The 17209-nt window shown below is 34.2% G+C and overlaps 1 protein-coding gene across 4 annotated transcripts in view; it reads right to left on the minus strand.

Moving 5' to 3' along the window:
* Positions 1 to 3124: 3124 nt before the first annotated feature.
* LOC145690537 (transcriptional adapter 1-like) overlaps positions 3125 to 17209 on the minus strand; it is a 36872-nt gene continuing 22787 nt past the window's right edge. For all 4 annotated transcript variants that reach the window (XM_081765507.1, XM_081765508.1, XM_081765510.1 and 1 more), the window contains 4 exons: positions 14821 to 15024; positions 10760 to 10908; positions 7492 to 7657; positions 3125 to 3368 (listed from right to left, as the gene is read on the minus strand). In XM_081765507.1, coding sequence (XP_081621633.1) covers positions 3240 to 3368; positions 7492 to 7657; positions 10760 to 10908; positions 14821 to 15024 — 648 coding nt within the window. In that variant the 3' untranslated portion in view covers positions 3125 to 3239. The remainder of the gene's footprint in view (positions 3369 to 7491; positions 7658 to 10759; positions 10909 to 14820; positions 15025 to 17209) is intronic.

Raw genomic sequence — 17209 nt, forward strand, 5'->3', positions numbered from 1 at the left:
GACGGAGGAAATTTCACAAAGTTGATCTTCTGAACTATTACGGAACAGACTGGTATTTTCGCTCTTTCTCCTTGGATCGGGACTTCAAAGCGAGTGATAAAATCGAACCGTATGTCTTTCAGACTTAGGATATATTATCCAGTTCGATTTTTCAGAGACAAAGCCTTTGAACTCGTAATGTGTTTTTCTATACATCAAATGGCACATTGTAATTCAGGATGACGCTAGTTCGAACAATTACCAAGTTCGAACTATGAACGAAAAAGAAAAGACGAGACGAGACTGCCGTCAGAATCAATTACTACATATGCAAAGCCAGGGATTTTTACTCAGACTTTCCGAAAAGCGAAGCCAGGACCACAACAACAAGACGATGAAGTACTTTCACTAGTGTTTCTCGGTGCATATAACCTTTCGCCCACAAGAAAACAGGACTTGTATGCTAAATGCCTCTCAAGAATTAGTCATACCGTAAGTAACTTACGTACTAATACTAGTCTTGTGGCCGCTGTTATTTCGTATGCACTCTTGGAGACTGATGATTCTTGTTTACCTAAAGAACAGATAATTATTTTTAAATCGGGTTATTACCAATTAATCCACCCATCCAAACTATTTCCAAGAACTAAACTAACGTTTCACATACCATACTTGGAAAGCTCGAGTTAGATAATTACTGTTAGCTTAGAAATATACATATATTTGTGTAAATGTGATTTTAATTTCAATCCCCCAATTATTCCATAGATTTAGATGTTTAAATGTAATTCCGATTATTCCAACATAACCTTAACGTCATTACGTTAAAGTCGGACTTTCTCTTGAACACAATCCCAAATTTAAGGCGGAAGTTCCGCTTATCTATATTACACACACACACACACACACACACACACACACACACTGTATTACTAAACAAACTGTACTTACATACTGAAAGAGGAACTTGTCGCAGTTTGGTAAAAACGTATTTACAAAATAGACTAGTACACAAAATAAACATCGTAACTTTTATATTTGTACTCTTGAAACCCGTCGATCAAACTAAAAGCTAAGTACTATAGGTATGAACTAAGGCTCTCTTCTCAATTCTATGCTTTTCCTGCTGCTCCTTTGCTTTGTTTCATCCTGTGCCAACTGTGATTTATCCAAATGACACTACAATTTTGGCTCTTGTTAAAAACGTACATGAATTAAAAGCAAGTATGATTTTAATTCTTTAAAACAATCTGGAAGATCTGGCGATGGGTGTCGTGAGTGCAAGGGGGGCTAACCCCCTCTCCCATATAGACGTGGCAATGATCATGGAGCTAGAAAGACAAAACAAACGCCACTCGCAAGCTTTTGCACAACTGAACGCAAACGAAGGTGGGCCTAATTGTTGCACCACGCGTAGTTTTTGAGATTTAGCATGAAAAATATCCAAACATTTAAATTTTTCCGGCTACGACCATCGTCACGCACATGCTTTCTTTGCGTTTTTACCACGGCCTGACTTTTTTCTCCATGTAATATCAGTCATGATTATTTTCCAATAGTTTATTCACATACAGAATTACTTTGTGGCCTAAGCAGCACTTTGCTCTCCTGAGATATTACGCCCCAAAAATGGCATCAAAATTACAAACTTCAATTTTCGGACCCCCATAAACCTACGGTGCCAGTAGTATCATAGCTATGGATATTTCTGCAGACTCTTTGTATGCAATAATATTCAGCACAAAACTTATCACCCACCCCCACTTTATGCCATTCCAACATACAGCCCCTTTAAAAGTGTAATTTTCTGTACTTTTACTGGTGATTTCATGTATTGGGTTGCAACTCTGCATATTTATTTCTCTTAGAAGTAAGAGTGTATATTCTTCAAGTACCTTAGTGTCTTCTCTAAACATTCGTTTCTGTTTGGTGTTCGTCTGATTCGTACGTCCTGGGCAACTGTAGTTTTCGTACACACTTACAAATGCAAAAATTGACACGCCACCGACAACAAAGATGGCCGCCATTCAGGAACACTTGTACATACAACAACGTGAATAGTGTTATACCTTCTCGTACACAAAGTCTCGTACTCAAATTTTTATAATTTTCGGAGATGGTCGAGCAACCACTTTCACCATTTTTTAACCACTTCAGATGGATTGACTCCTTTTCATTTTATGAACAGGAAATCAAATTAATGGTGCAATTGGCATAGGTACAATAATTAAGAGTGCTCATGCAACGAATTATGTTACATGCCAAACTATTGCATACTTTATTTTATTTAGAGAAAAAATACCTTTCACGTCATCGTAATATTTTCACTGTGTTTTTTCAGTTGATGTACACTCATGCCCAAAATTATTGTCGCCTGTCTATAAATATGTTGTTGTAGGAATATAATTTGATAACGAATTCGCCCAGTATTTCTTATAATGTTAGTATGTGTATAATCGGCAAAGACATGTATGTGGCAAATTTCATGTCAAAAGAGCAGTAAATAAGAACAATAAAACGAAAATAAAACTTTCTTGTCCATTTAGCAACATTTTGTTTTATTCATTCTAATTTTCGTATTTATAATTCTTTTTCTATGAAATTTACCACAAGCATACATTTCCCGATTATACACATAGTATCAGTATTAAAAGTACCCTACAAAATCATTATGACATTATATTCTTACACGAAGACAGTTATAGATATGCGACAATAATTTTGGACATGAGTGTACAAAAGCGCTTGCGAAGAATTGTCTCTTCCTTGCACACAAGTTCGAAGCAATGCCATTAATCGCCGACTGTTCCTCTGAGAACGGACAACGTTCAATTGACGACGATTGGATGACACACTTCCTATTCTAAAGATTAACATCTGTCATCATGAGTTTGCTCAATATGTCGTGTAGTATTTGGTAAAGTGACACTTTACATTTTTAATACTTTCAGCAACATTAATACTTACCTATAAGCAAAGATCGAAATTGCATATTCAATTCTACACATTTCTTTTATGTTAGTTTTTTTTTTTAACTTCAGTCACTTTCAAGATGTGCGATGCACTTACCTATATGCGATGTACCTTACTTAATTTTCAATCTAAAAACCCAGGAAGATTTTTGAAAATAATAATAGCACAAAAGTAAACGTAAGTACAAAATACTTTATTAAAATACGACAAAAGAAAAAGATAACGACAAATGCTTTCCGTTCAGTTAAAATACAAAATACATACAAACTGACTAGGTTTATCACGTTTCATTTCACTTCCATACTCGCATCATCAGTTGATTCAAGCTCCTCCCTTGTTGGGTGCCACAATTTACTTATTATTCTTTCAGCATTTATTGTGTACACTGAATGGCTTGGTATAACATACTTATGAACCTACAAAAATAAACAAAGAGCTAAAATCAGTCTTAGTAGAAACGCAGATTTTAAATATTGATTCTATGACAATAATAATAATAATATATTGTATTTTTACACTGGCTTACTTTATTTGACTAAAGAAAATTACGATAACTTCAATAAGTATGCATGCGGTAACAAATGATCTGTATTAATTCAGGATTATAATAAGATAATAACTGTACTTTTCATCCGGCAATCAAATATGTAACCACACGTTATTTATATTGTAATCTTCGTATTATGTATAAAATCTGTTAAAGGAGTCGCGGTGTCTCAGTGATAGAGCCTTCACTTCTGGTGCGAGGAGATCCCTGGTTCGATCCAGCTCCAGCCACGTGGGTTTTGTGATGACCAAATATCATATGTGTGCGGTTTCTCGGAGTTCTCTCACTTTCTTCCACCATTTTCATCCGTCTCCCTCATCCTCGGTGCATAATGGTACGACGATGAACTAAAAATGAACATAAAGTCACAAAAGAAAACTTATAATTTGATGGAAATTACTTTATGACTAGTAATATGGAAATAATACAAAAAATCTGCTGCTGGGCTAGACAGAGATCCATCGAATGACTGCAGTCATTCCATCAACTGAGCTATTAGCGACATGACCAATTCTCCTGAATTTTGGCGTTATATTCTCCATATTTCTACTTAACAACTATCTGCTTTCTATCTGTAGAAGTGCTCCAATCAACAGTGGATCTTTTAGTTGAAGGAATTTATGAATACTTTATATACATACAGTTAATTGAGTTTAGGGTAGCGCACGAAATGATACACTCTTCTATCGTTTTGAGTAGATCGTAAATCAAGTTTTGCACTTCAACAGTAGCAATGGTAGTTTGGAAAAACATTTGTATAACCAAATGAACCCTAACTCAAAATGCCGTCGCTACATTTGCAAAGATAGTTGACAAGGGGAGACTTATAACGAGGCAGCGACCAAGTGTGCTTTTACAACTTTTTTTCATGAAACAAAAAGTATTATTGTGGCTCAACGTAGTTTCCGAGAATAGCTTCATATCCCCTGGGCTTCCTCCAATAAAACCGTCCACAGACTGCATGAAAAATTTCTGTGCGTGACAGGGTGTTTTGTTTAAAACAAAATGTTTAAAACAAATGATTAAAACTTATTTTAAACAACTGATTTTGTTTAAAACAAATTTTGTATAAGTTTTGAACATTTTGTTTTAAACATGTGTATTTTTTAAGACTTGTTTTAAACATATGTTTATTTCTATTTTATTTTATTTTTGTAAACAAACAAATCTGCCAGAGAAAGAAAATTGTCAAAAAGTGCTCCCCATTCAGAAGACTATTTTCTTCCCATGTGAATGTTTTGATTTCTCGTGGCTACAGGAGGTCAATGTGGTGATCTACAAGTTATTTTCTCTCTTTTTTCCCCTTATTTTTAACGTATATTGTGTTGTTTAAATGTTTCTCAGTTAACTTGCAAGAAAGTGTCGCAGTCGAAGGTTGGACTACTTCTAGAACTGATACTAAAAAATAAATAAATTATCATGGAAATTTTTGTGTTGTATTCTGAAAACAAACAAAAGGTTATTTGCTAAACTGCAGTTCTGGAATTAAAATATTGCAGGCATTCGTTGATACAGTGCATGTTGGTTCTCAGTCTTCGTATAACTTGGAATCGTTTAACATGAGTTTTACGGGAAGAAAAAAGGACACCATTTGGAGCAAATTTATTAAAGTAACTCAAATTCCATCGGATAAGAAAACGACCATACGCGCTCGTTGCAAAATGTATAAGAAAGAAAAAATTGGTTTAGTTCAAAGAATGAAAAATTATTATAAAACATGCAATGCTGTGAAAAAATTTGAAACCCAAACAAATGGTAAAAGTGTTGATCCGAAAATTGCTTCTGATGATTCTAACATCAGTGATTTGATTGAGATGCAACTGGGAATTTCAGGTAAGAATTAATTTTGTATCAACAATATCTTTTTTATTATATTATGAAAATTTTATTTCGTCCTTCTTCCCCTCCTCAGTTCTAAATTTTCTTAAAAACTTTACACCTTGACGTAGCTTGTATGAAGGGTCCAGACGAGAAAGTGCAAGGTATGGCAGTCGCCTGCATAACTAACCATTAAAGCGTGATACTTATTGTAACATCAGTGCCGAATGTCAGTGCCTGGGACAATTTGATCTCAATTTGTTCGTCTGTCTGTATGTATGCACCACGCTACAGGGCGCAATTTTCGGTCTTTTAACATTAAATTTTGAAGGTAGAAGTACGAGACGTCGGAATTTGCTGTATAGATTTTGTCTGCAATCCGACGTAAAATTTCAAAATTGGTGGTTCAGATCCCACTTTAAACAAAAAGCCTTGTCTCATATAGCCTTGCTGCTGATACAAGACTGTAGTCAATCAAACTAAACACAACAATTTTATACGTTTCGAACACACTTGGGTTGAAAGACAAATTTGGCTCCAGAGCTCCTCCGTGGCTAAGCGGTTAGCGTACGCGCCTTTGGCGTGGGAGATCCGGGTTCGATTCCCGGCGGGAGCTCATGTGGTTCGGATTCCACGTTAATCAGTAGGTCCACGTCTCATATAGCCTCGCTGCTGAAAGGGACGCTAAACTAAAATCAACTCAACTCAACTCAAATTTGGCTCCAACTCAGATATGGAGCGTTCAGAGCACAAGGTATCCAAGTCCATTTTCAGATAGGTTCACTTTTGCTCAGCAAACGTAGTATCTTCGTAGCCAAAGGTATGAAATAAATTAAACAAAAACCACGTGAAATGGTGTGAACTACAGTTTCATAGGACAACTGCTAAACAAGGGCGTTGATGGAATGGGGGAGAAGAGCTAATTTCCTTATCCTTGCTCATAAATTTAAGATATTAACATTATATTGTGTAGCGTGGAAATGATTAGCAAGCCAAGCTCCGAATGCCATAGTCAATGATGAATAATTACGTTAAATCGATGCAGGGTGTGTTCAAAAGAATACACCGACGGCAAACGTCATATTTTCACAACCACGAATCCGAGATGAAAGAAAGAATGTGCGAGGGTCCTCTATGGTCCATTGGTTGTCGCCAAGTATCCCTGTTCCTCACACCTCAAGACCACCTCTGCACCCACGAAAGGGAAGTATGCAAATTACGAATGTTAATTAAGAATGAAACAAATACTTTATCGAAATTATTAATCCTTGTTTCCCTGTGCGGTGAGAAAATAACAAACATTCAAAGAAACAGTAATTGAACATGAAATGTACAATCCTTAAATTATCCAACGAACAAAACCAACTTACGCATTTATAACATTGTTGATGACAATTGAATATTTCTTTACATTAATTAATTCTTGTTACTCGCAGTGCGCTTAAACACCAGATACTTTTAACTTTAAAAATATAGTAAAAATGCCTATCCTCTTAGTTTAATTTAAAAGGATAAAACGGCAGTGTACCCATTTCTTAATCTCAACTTTTAATATGATACATGTCTGAACTTTTAATTACGCATACTAATATTCTATTAGTTTACGTAGAAAAGAAAGAAATCAGAAAGGTCCAATAGAGAGTTGAAGTGTGGTCCTAATCAAAATTTAGGTATTAAAATATAAAAAATGTGTGTAATTAAAGTTGAAATTAAAAAATGAAAGTTTGTACCTAATTAAAATCCGAGATCTACAACAATGTAAAGAAGCTGGTTGAATGCCAACAATGGTCTCCTCTCATTTTCTAGGATTTATATTAGGATTCTAGGTAAATTTAAATGATACTTTCGTAATGTGGCTTACAAAAGCAATGGTACTTTGCCGAAACTGTAGCACATGGTTATTCACGTTAAGTGTTTACTTTGATCAGATTTTGATCTTTTCTTAACCTTAATTTTACATGTGCACTACACTACTCAAAACTCAAAAACATTCTTTGTTTACAGCATGACTAAAAATGAATCAAAAGCCATTATTTTACAAAACTGCATCTTACTCGATGTATTTATGAAATCCAGCGAACAATTTAAAGGATTAATATAATTAAAAATTCGGCTGACATGTTTTACGCAAATGTTGAAAGTAACTACGTGTGTACTCAAAGGAGAAAACATACTTGAAAAGCTTCTAGGACATCGTACGCTGAAACAGGCATCAAAGGAATATCTTCGGCATCACCACAAGCGACTTCAAAAGCTGCTCTCTGTTCTGCTTCATCTATCGTTGGCTTGATCGAAGGCAAATGACAATGTTCACCAACATCCATCACATCTGTGGCATAACTGAAACAGCCAACGTCAAATACTTTTGATACTAGCTAGTAAGATTCAGTTAACCGAATAGTCAGCAGTATATACATAGTATCTGTTTTGTAAATATACTTAACTCTAATATCATTAATATTTTCAATTTAGCATTATAGGTCATAAATTCTTACACATCAACATGCTAAGTTAACTACAACAATATTTCTGAATCCATTTTTACAATACTCCTGTTCAGCTCTTGACCTGAATTCATGATCATTCTGCTCCCATGCATTTTGCAAAATGCGAGATTTTTTTTACCGTTCGTCACAACTCGAAAACTATTACGAGTAAAATCTTGAAATTTTGTATAAATGTTCTCCTTACAGTGAAGATTGTATGTACGGCGTAATTTTTTGATAATGGGATTGAATTTTTTTTTTTTTTTTTTTTTGGGGTCATTTTCCAGATCGCCTGAAACTATTAGTTACAGAACTTTGAAATTTTGTATAAATGTCTCCTTGCACTCCAAACTATAGATAAGACAATATTTTGCGAATTAGGCTGCTAAGGGAGATCCGAAACAATTAGGCATAGAATCTTGAAATTTCGTATAGATATTCTCCTTACACTGTAGGCAGTAAATAAGATTTCTTTTCTAATGCGGTTGTATGAAGGACAGGATTGAATATTTTTTGCCTTATCCAAATCTCAGAAATTATTAGGCGTGGAACCTGAAAACTTTGTTCCCATGTACCCTAGAGTGAGGAAGTAAAGAAGGTTTACAGGTCAAAAGGGGGCCCCTGAACACAGTCTTTGAGTTTTACCAGATCTTCGGAACTCTTGGGCACAAGAACCGGAAATTTTGTACATATGTTCTCTTTGAACTTACTTAGGATGAGGGAGATGTAAAGTATTATGAAATGACACTCCTCCAGCAAAGGGGTCTTAAAATTTGGTAGAAATTTGCTCACTGAATCCTAGGTGAGGATAGGATGGAATTTTATGAAAGGTGAACCTAAGGGGGAAAAGCGGGTTTGAAATGTTTTTCGCTGTTCATATTTCCTAAACAGTTGTGCGCAGGTGATTGAAATTTACTAAAAATGTTTTCCTCCGACTCTACACTATGGACAGGACAGAAATTTCTGAAATACATAATCCAAGAGGCCGGAAAAGGGAGATAAACGTATCCTTGATCTAGGAAGCTGAAATTTTATATGACGGAGCTTTGAGTAATTCTAGTTCAAGGCGTACATAGGCTTACTGAAAAGTTTCCATTATTATTATTATAAAGAATTTCTTTTGAAACATTTAGCACACAACCACGAAGTTTATATACTATATATTTTGATAAACAATATGAATATCTCATAGAAGACGACAATTTGGCTAATTATCGACACTGGGAACAGACTTAAGGTTAATTTTAGAAAAAAAATCAGTTTGTGGGATATAAATTTTCAGTAACTATTACCACGAAACGGAGAAAATCTTCCATTTTGAGTTAGAAAGTGATATTACAACATAACTTCGCCAAATAAACGACTTAAATATATATATTTCAGGATGACAGAAATTGCTTAAAAATTTGCCTAACGATTTCTACGAATTTGGGTGAATCCACTATTTCTGGATGGGAGAAAACGCTAAAGACTTACTCGGTTTTGATATAGTGAAAGTTATTTAGCAGCACTTGCGAGCATAATTTCAGTGAAATCTACTTGTACTGACAATTATTTGAAACCAGAAAAATGCATATAGCTTTCAAATATTTTTCATAAACCTTATTCTTTCCGTGCGAAGAACGGGCATTCTGCTAGTTATATATCAAATAGATGTTACGTAATTACATAATTATTGTAATTAACTTGCAAATTCTGACAGTAGTGTCACTTTATGAATCCATCCAGAGCCCAAAATTTTGCAGCCTGTTTCGGTTTTACTTTTGATCCAAATAAAATTCTTGAGTACGTTTTCTTTTAAACATTTCGAAAGACCTAAAAACGAGCGCTTTCTTACACATCTCTATCATGTTCTTTGAGATGCACTTTTAAATTGCTTTTTGTCACACGTATATAACCCTCCAGGCAGTTGCATATTATCTCACACACTCCTAAGTTTTAATTGGGATCCATGTAATAGCTCGTAACTTAGATAATATTTCTGTCCAAAGTATTGAGGGATTTTAAGTTGTTTTGGTGGTTCTAAATGGTTCACGTTCAAGTGTAGTGTCACCGAATCGAAACTTTTTAAATTACTTATGTACGGAACACTGAGATGTGGCCTGCTCACTCGTTTTATGACTATATTGCAGTGCATTCGTACTCAATAATACATCACAATTTCATTTAATACAGCAAAATAAAACACGATTTCTTCATTCCTGACGAGTTTCAAATCTCTCATATGACTAGCAACTACAGTTCAATTAGTTATGGCGTATAGGAAACATAATGAGTAGACTTAGCATTTGCATACACAATACTATTGTACAAATGCATAGTTGCTCTATGAACCATGGTGGACAGTGGAATGATGCAACTCCAAAAATCAGCCACATTTTCCGAATAACCTGGTGTAAAGGTGGAGATAATTTTTACAGTTATTAATACAATCATATCTTATAATAATCAATGTATCTTACACATAACCAATCAGATGAAAGTTTGAGTTCAATCACTTCAAAATAAACCACGAGTGGAGATATCTACATTAAATAGATGTAACTGAGTAGTTTAATGACCAATGTTTCTATCAGTTAGTATAACAAAGTATAAGAGTATATTCAATCACTACAGAAACCCCTTTTACTTAAATTTCTCTTAATTTTATTAGCATACAGTAAAATCACATTTATTGCATTACAAAAGTATTGCATTTATTACAAATGATCGGACCGTTTATTTTCTTTCTCATTATCCTTTACATTATGTCATAAGTGGTAAAATAAAACTAATCCTAGAAGACAATCTGACCCTCCAGGCAGCTGCATTATATCTCATAGACGCCTAACTTTTCATTGGGCTTCGTAACTCGTCAATTAGGTAATATTTCTTTCCAAAGTAAAATATGGAGTCTAAGAAGTCTGTTAAAGGTTGAAAGTACTACCACAAAGCTATATTTTACCCATATAAATACCTCTGACTTGTTTCATCATTGATGCATGCCGTATTTCTAAGCCATGGATTAGCAACCGTTGCTCCCATCGCATACTGAAAGCGGCCCTCACGAACTTTGTACCCTTTTCTTCTCCCAATTACAGCTCTCAACACATCCTTCAGCAGATTCTGCAAAAAAAAAAAAAAAAAAAAAAAAACTGGTTGTTAAAATCCACAACAGAAATAAACTTAAAGTACTAATTTATATGCCATGTTGAAGCCGAATTGTTCTTACGTTTATTAGTATGTGCTGTCTTGTATTCAAGATTTCCAAGGAGTACAAATCTGAAGTAGCTGGATAATTATGTGAATTTACGTAGTCTTTATCTTCATGAAGAATTCTTTTTCGAACAAGCTGTTACTGAAATGGGCAACGGCGGCAAAAAGATCAAGAATTGTGTGTCCTACTATACATAAAAAAAGTAAAATAAAATAAATAGAAATAAAAAAATAAAAATCTACATAAAGCATATCAAAGTAACTTCGAATTAAGCAAACACTATAAAACTTGTTCTAAATTACTGCCCTAGGTCATAGTGCTCGTAAAAACTAAATACAAAAATTGAAAGGGTTGTGAATAAAAATAAAACGATGAAAAAAAGTCTATAACTCAATGTAAATAGTGAATTCAAGAAAATTAAAGAAATACATTCTTGTACGGAAAAATACATTTAACAGATCAAAACGCAATAGCTGACGACCTGAATTACTACGTGGGGCGTTCAAATTATTATTATTATTATTATTATTATTATTATTATTATTATTATTATTATTATTATTATTATTATTATTATTATTATTATTATTATTATTTAATTGAGAATGAAATTCATCTTAAAATACAAGGATACTCTTTGTGAGATATAGAAGTGAGCATTGTAGTTCCTACAGCATCCGCTTGAGTAAACAGCATCTTTCATACTGTAAATAGCGACGTTTAGTGTGTATAAAGCGTGCTCATCCGTTTTCTCAACCTGCGTGGTTTGGCACCTACTGATATTTATCGACAACTCTGTGAGACTTAGTGAAGTATAATGGATGTGGAAAAAAAAATGTTCGTCGGTGCGAAACTTTAAAGACTTTGAAAGTTGTATGACAATACACCAAAGAAGCCTCGACCACGGATGTAATATCGCGTCTAGACAGCATTTCCATGGGATCAGTTGAGATCAATCTGCATGACCTGAAAATGCGAAAGGTTTCTTCAACGTGCGTTCCCCGAATGGTGACTGTTAGTCACAAAACTGCGTGGATAGCAATATATCAATGTTAACATGTGATGACGCCGTGAATTTTTTTCTTTGCGTAGATTGTCACAATGGATGAGACATGAGTACCGCCTTTCAATCCTGAGACAAAACGGCAGTAGTCACAATGCAAGCACAGACTCCCCGCCACCAAACAAATTTCGGGTTCCGCCAGTGTTCAGAAAGTAATGGTAGTTTTTGTTTTAGGACAGCGAAGGTGTAATTCTCACCATTGTGTTCCAGAGGGCACTTCAGTGACAACTGCACCTTGTGAACATGTTTTGAAAATAAGCTCATTCCAGTGTTGGAAGCAAAATAACCAAAGAAGGTTGCTCAAATACTTCTTATCAGGCACTCTTAACTCAGGATTTTCTTGGTAACATTAGCTTTTAAGTGATGTCTACTCACCAGACCTCGCTCCTAGCAACTTTTGGCTGTTTCAATGGAGAGACTCTATAGATTCGTTTATTTTCCTGTCGGCTCGCTCAGACATCAGGTATTTTTCAGTGCCAATGAGTTGTCAAAAACACACCCCTAAATAGCGTTCTTGGCGACTACAAAATTATGGCATCGATATTGCGAAAAATGTGTACGTCTACATGGAGATTTCGATTAAAAGTGACACAAGTTTCAACTTCCTTGCACTTGACTTCCAAGAGACCTTAGAGCTTGAAAGCAACTCGTATTTGTGTCATATAAAATAAATATGTATCCATTCGTAATCAAAACTAATGAACTAACAATCTTTCACAAATACTCGAATGTAATATTTTTAATCCTTATCACGAAAAAAGAAATCTCTTCAAAATTATTAATTTAATATTAAAAAGGTCTTGAAGTTATCTCAACAAATTTTCTAGGCTAGTCAAGCATTTTACCTTTCCCTGAATAGAGATATGTGATAGTTTCTTGCACTAAAGAACTTTCCCTAGAAAGTTTGAAGTACCAAAGCTATTTCTTATACACCAGGAGCAAACCTCTGGCATCTTATGGCTCCCGAATGCTAAGTTAACCACCGACCTCGACAGCAATACTCGTAAAGGATCCAACCCTTCAACGAATACAAAGCTACAAATCCCGCAGTATAATATGAATTTCTGAATGAAGTGTGTTTAATCTAATTTAATATTGTTTTTCTTTTTTTCAACTAATCCAGTTATTTAAACGTGAATTGTAACAATGGTAAAAATTACAAATTTGCTAAATAACCATTCGATTGCTATTAATCGCAGTAGCGACACAGTATGGAGGAACTCTGCCCTGAACGATCTTGCAGCTCTTCACAAGTAGTAGTAGTTATTATATAGATGTGTAGATGATAGAAAAATATGCTACCACTTCTGGTGCCGCTGTGGAACGATAAGAACTAAGTGCATAGTACACGGGAATGTTTATTCGATTGTCTAATAGGTAAGAAAATATAGAAGTGAAAACCCTGGTAGACAAGTTTTCATTTTAACAGAGTTTTCTAAAATTCTTGAAAAAGTCAGGTTAAATAAATTACTTCTTTGAATGAACATAACAGCCATATGGATTTCAGAAAGTTAAGTTCATTATTGATGATATATTAAATTCACCTTGAATATATACTCTGGTAAAGAAGAGAAAGAAAAAGCATTTTGTTTTTTCCTGGGTTAGTCTAAAGCTTCTGATTTCGTGAATCTTAGTACCTTATTAGGTAAGATCAATCATTACGGTTAAATAAAATTAGCGTCAGACTGATTCCAGTCTTACTTAAAAGTTACGAAGTAAATTGTAGAAATAAGCTCAAAAAATACAATTTGTGATCTGCTACTCGCGGAATCCCACAGAGTTCAATGCTAGGGCAAATTCTTTTCACTTTATAAATTAATGACTACTCCACATTGAAGTAAGTCCGCATGATACTGTACTGTATGTCAAAAATTTAAAAGTCCACTTAAATTTATTCATTTACATCAAAACCAAACTGCATCAATTTTCACACCAGTTTGACAAGCAATAGAAATATGGACACGTAATGGACTTTGTAAAAATGAACAGAAACAAATGTAATTAATTTTAGTCCGTAACCTAATAATGAGTTATACCAGAATGTTTTCTATAATACTGGTAAAACAATATAATTTAATAAGAAGGCTAAATGTTTAGGTATTTAAATATCTGGAAATCTGTCTTGAAATAAACATAAAACACAACTATCTATAGGAATTACACGATATAATATTTCGTAAAATGAACCAACTGTTATCAATATCTGACCTGTAAATCATGCAATCTATCTGTAATGTTTTAGGGAAACCGTGCTCAAGCGAGAAGTATTTTTATTCTTCAGGAAGAAGTGTAATGTCTTCCGTACTTCCTTCTGCGTCTAGCAAACCTTGGTTTCGAAGTTTAAACATATTACCCGTTCCTCAGTATATAATTTGGAAACTATTTTCTATACATATTCATATAATATTTTTGAAAAGAAAAAAATCTGATTTTCATGCATGCACTATGAGACCTTCTACACATTTACGTATTCTCGCTATCATCATCAACTTATACCATTCTATTCGATTTAAAATGTACATTAACCTACAAAACCACTATTCAAAACTGAATAATACTTTTAAACATAGATAAAGACGTTGGTACAAAAGCACCTTTCATTTAGGTGTTATAAATTTTGACATGACTTACATGAAAATTCATATGTATGTACTGTATATTTTTCCTGTTTTTATCAAATATTCATTACAAGTACAAGCAATTTTCAAGATGTCAATTACTTTTAACAGAACTCGTCCGATAAATATATTCAACCTACCCTAACTGCTGCTGAAAGAAGTTCTGCAACTGTCATATCAGCTCCCTCGAGACCAAGCTCCCAAGCAGTGACCAACAGTTGCCCGTACATCATAGACTTGTCCGGAAGGAAACCTTCACGACTGCAAAATCTGTATAGATTACTTCCATCTTCACATATAAAATCGGGAACTTTGTAGCTGTAGTCAATGGTTACTTCGACGGGCTGTGAAAAATAAATTAATCAACAGGTTTAAATTAAGACAAGATACATTTCATATGTCACATTCTGAGTAGTTTAGAAAGCATTACGAAAGACTACTATCCTTTTCAGTAAAATGTGCTTGAAATATTCAACCTCTGAATTAACACACGGGGGCATTATTTACCTTTAAAATGGTTCGTCAATGAAGTACAAACAAGAAAAAGTTAAAAGAAACTAATACCAGAGAGAGAAAAAAACGGAGAAAAACTTGTTCTGTCATTGTCAGCCGTTCAGCTCGACGCACAGCATTTATTTCTCTCTCTCTCTCTCTCTTACTACTTCCCTTTCTTTTCAAGGAAGATTACCTGATTATTGTCTTCAAATGTATATATTCTAAACACACGTGCGTATTTAAATACTAAACACGAAGAGCTCTATAGGCTTAAAATTTTCTTGATATTACGGACCTAGACGTAGCATTTCCTCGAAAGCACGAAAGTAAGATGAATGTGGGATAAAAGCATAATGTAAGGTTAAAACGAAGGAGCCTGAGCCCCAACAACCGATTTTTGAAAAAAAAAAAAAAAAAAATCAGTATATATGTACACAAACTAAAACTCTTTTTCAAAACGATTACTTTCCTTTGTAGACCCTGTTATAAGAATTTTAATCGATCATGTCACATAATTGTTTTATTCTACTGCTCTTGGTAAAATATTAACACGATAACTTGCTAGTTTTTTTTTCTTTCTTTCTTTCTTAATTTTAACTTTTAATAACACGATTATTTCATCGTTTAAATGTCTAACATAAGCATTTTAACTGAATCTGTTTTCCTTCTTCCTTTCTTTTAATTCGAATATTCCAGGCTTTATCAATCTGAATGTCTTATTTCCCTCATTTCTAAACATAAATCAGGTGGACACTACATCGATGTGAAAATTTCCCAAACGTTTAGGAAATTTCCAAAAACTATTTTCAGTAGCCCCGATTTCTTTCAAAGATAATATTAATAAATTTTAGGCAAATCGTATGCAATAAAATCTCTTCTAACCGACAACAATGGGACTTGGCTATTTCCAGATACAAGATTTTGACGAAAAATTGGACAACTTTGTGTGCATTTTTTTTTTTTTTCGATTTGATTTGAGTTCATTGTCCCTTTCGGCAGCGAGGCTATATAAGACATGGGTCTACAGTTTAACGTGAAATCCGAACCACTAGAACTCCCATCGAATAATAACTAAACCAAAGCAAACCAAACCTAATCAACATTTTTTTGCCTAATAATCAGGAAATAAGGACACGACATAACAAAATTTATTATTCTTACCTACTTCTATACACTATGAATTGATGTCATCTAACAATTTTTGAAGTATTTTATTAGTGCTGCGATTCCATCTCGTTTCTGACTATTAAGTTACCTACCCTATTCTATAAATATACCTCTCATACTTTTTCATCAAAAATAGAAGGAAACAATTTAATTTGTATAAAATAAAGACTCTGAAGATTTCAAGAGTATAGTTGGTTTTCAACATATCCATACCATCTGCTCATTCGCTGTAGATAAAAGCGAAGGAAAGCATACAATCTTTGTTCAAAAAGCAATGAAGGTTATTTCGTTGGAGCTGGACAAAATAACATTAATCGGTACAGTACAGGAACTGAATTCACGGGAAACAACGTGGAAAAGAGAGTGCATGTAAAATGTCCTTTCCTAACAAAAGGCCGGAAGAAATGCGTCAAGACAGATTTCAGACAGAATGCACAAAAAGTCTCTCTAGCCGTAGCTTTGGTACACTTTCAAAAGCAGTTAATGAAGTTGTGCACCAATTCCTTCGTCTGTTAGCCCAACTTCTCCAAGATGATGATAAATCCACAGCTATACTTCGTCGCACTGTAACCAGTGATCATGCACTCTTTTCTCGCATTCATTCAAGCTAGAAAACTCCAAGCCTTATCGTATAATGTAATTGTAATAACAATATCTAAATTGATACCTCTTTTTCGGAACCACAGTACGTATTTTGATATGTTAGATTCATTTGTTATTTTAGATATCTATCAATATGGCCTACGAAATTCACCTATGTTTACATTATTTCTTGGGAAAGGATTTTCTGGGGCTCGAACATGCAAATGACATCTTTCAGTTTTACGTCTCACGCTTATGTCCTGTAGGCTAAAGGAGACGGTGATG

The sequence above is a fragment of the Thermobia domestica genome, chromosome 7 (assembly GCF_964235325.1).
Source record: "Thermobia domestica chromosome 7, izTheDome1.hap1.1, whole genome shotgun sequence".
In the NCBI taxonomy this organism is placed as follows: domain Eukaryota; kingdom Metazoa; phylum Arthropoda; class Insecta; order Zygentoma; family Lepismatidae; genus Thermobia; species Thermobia domestica.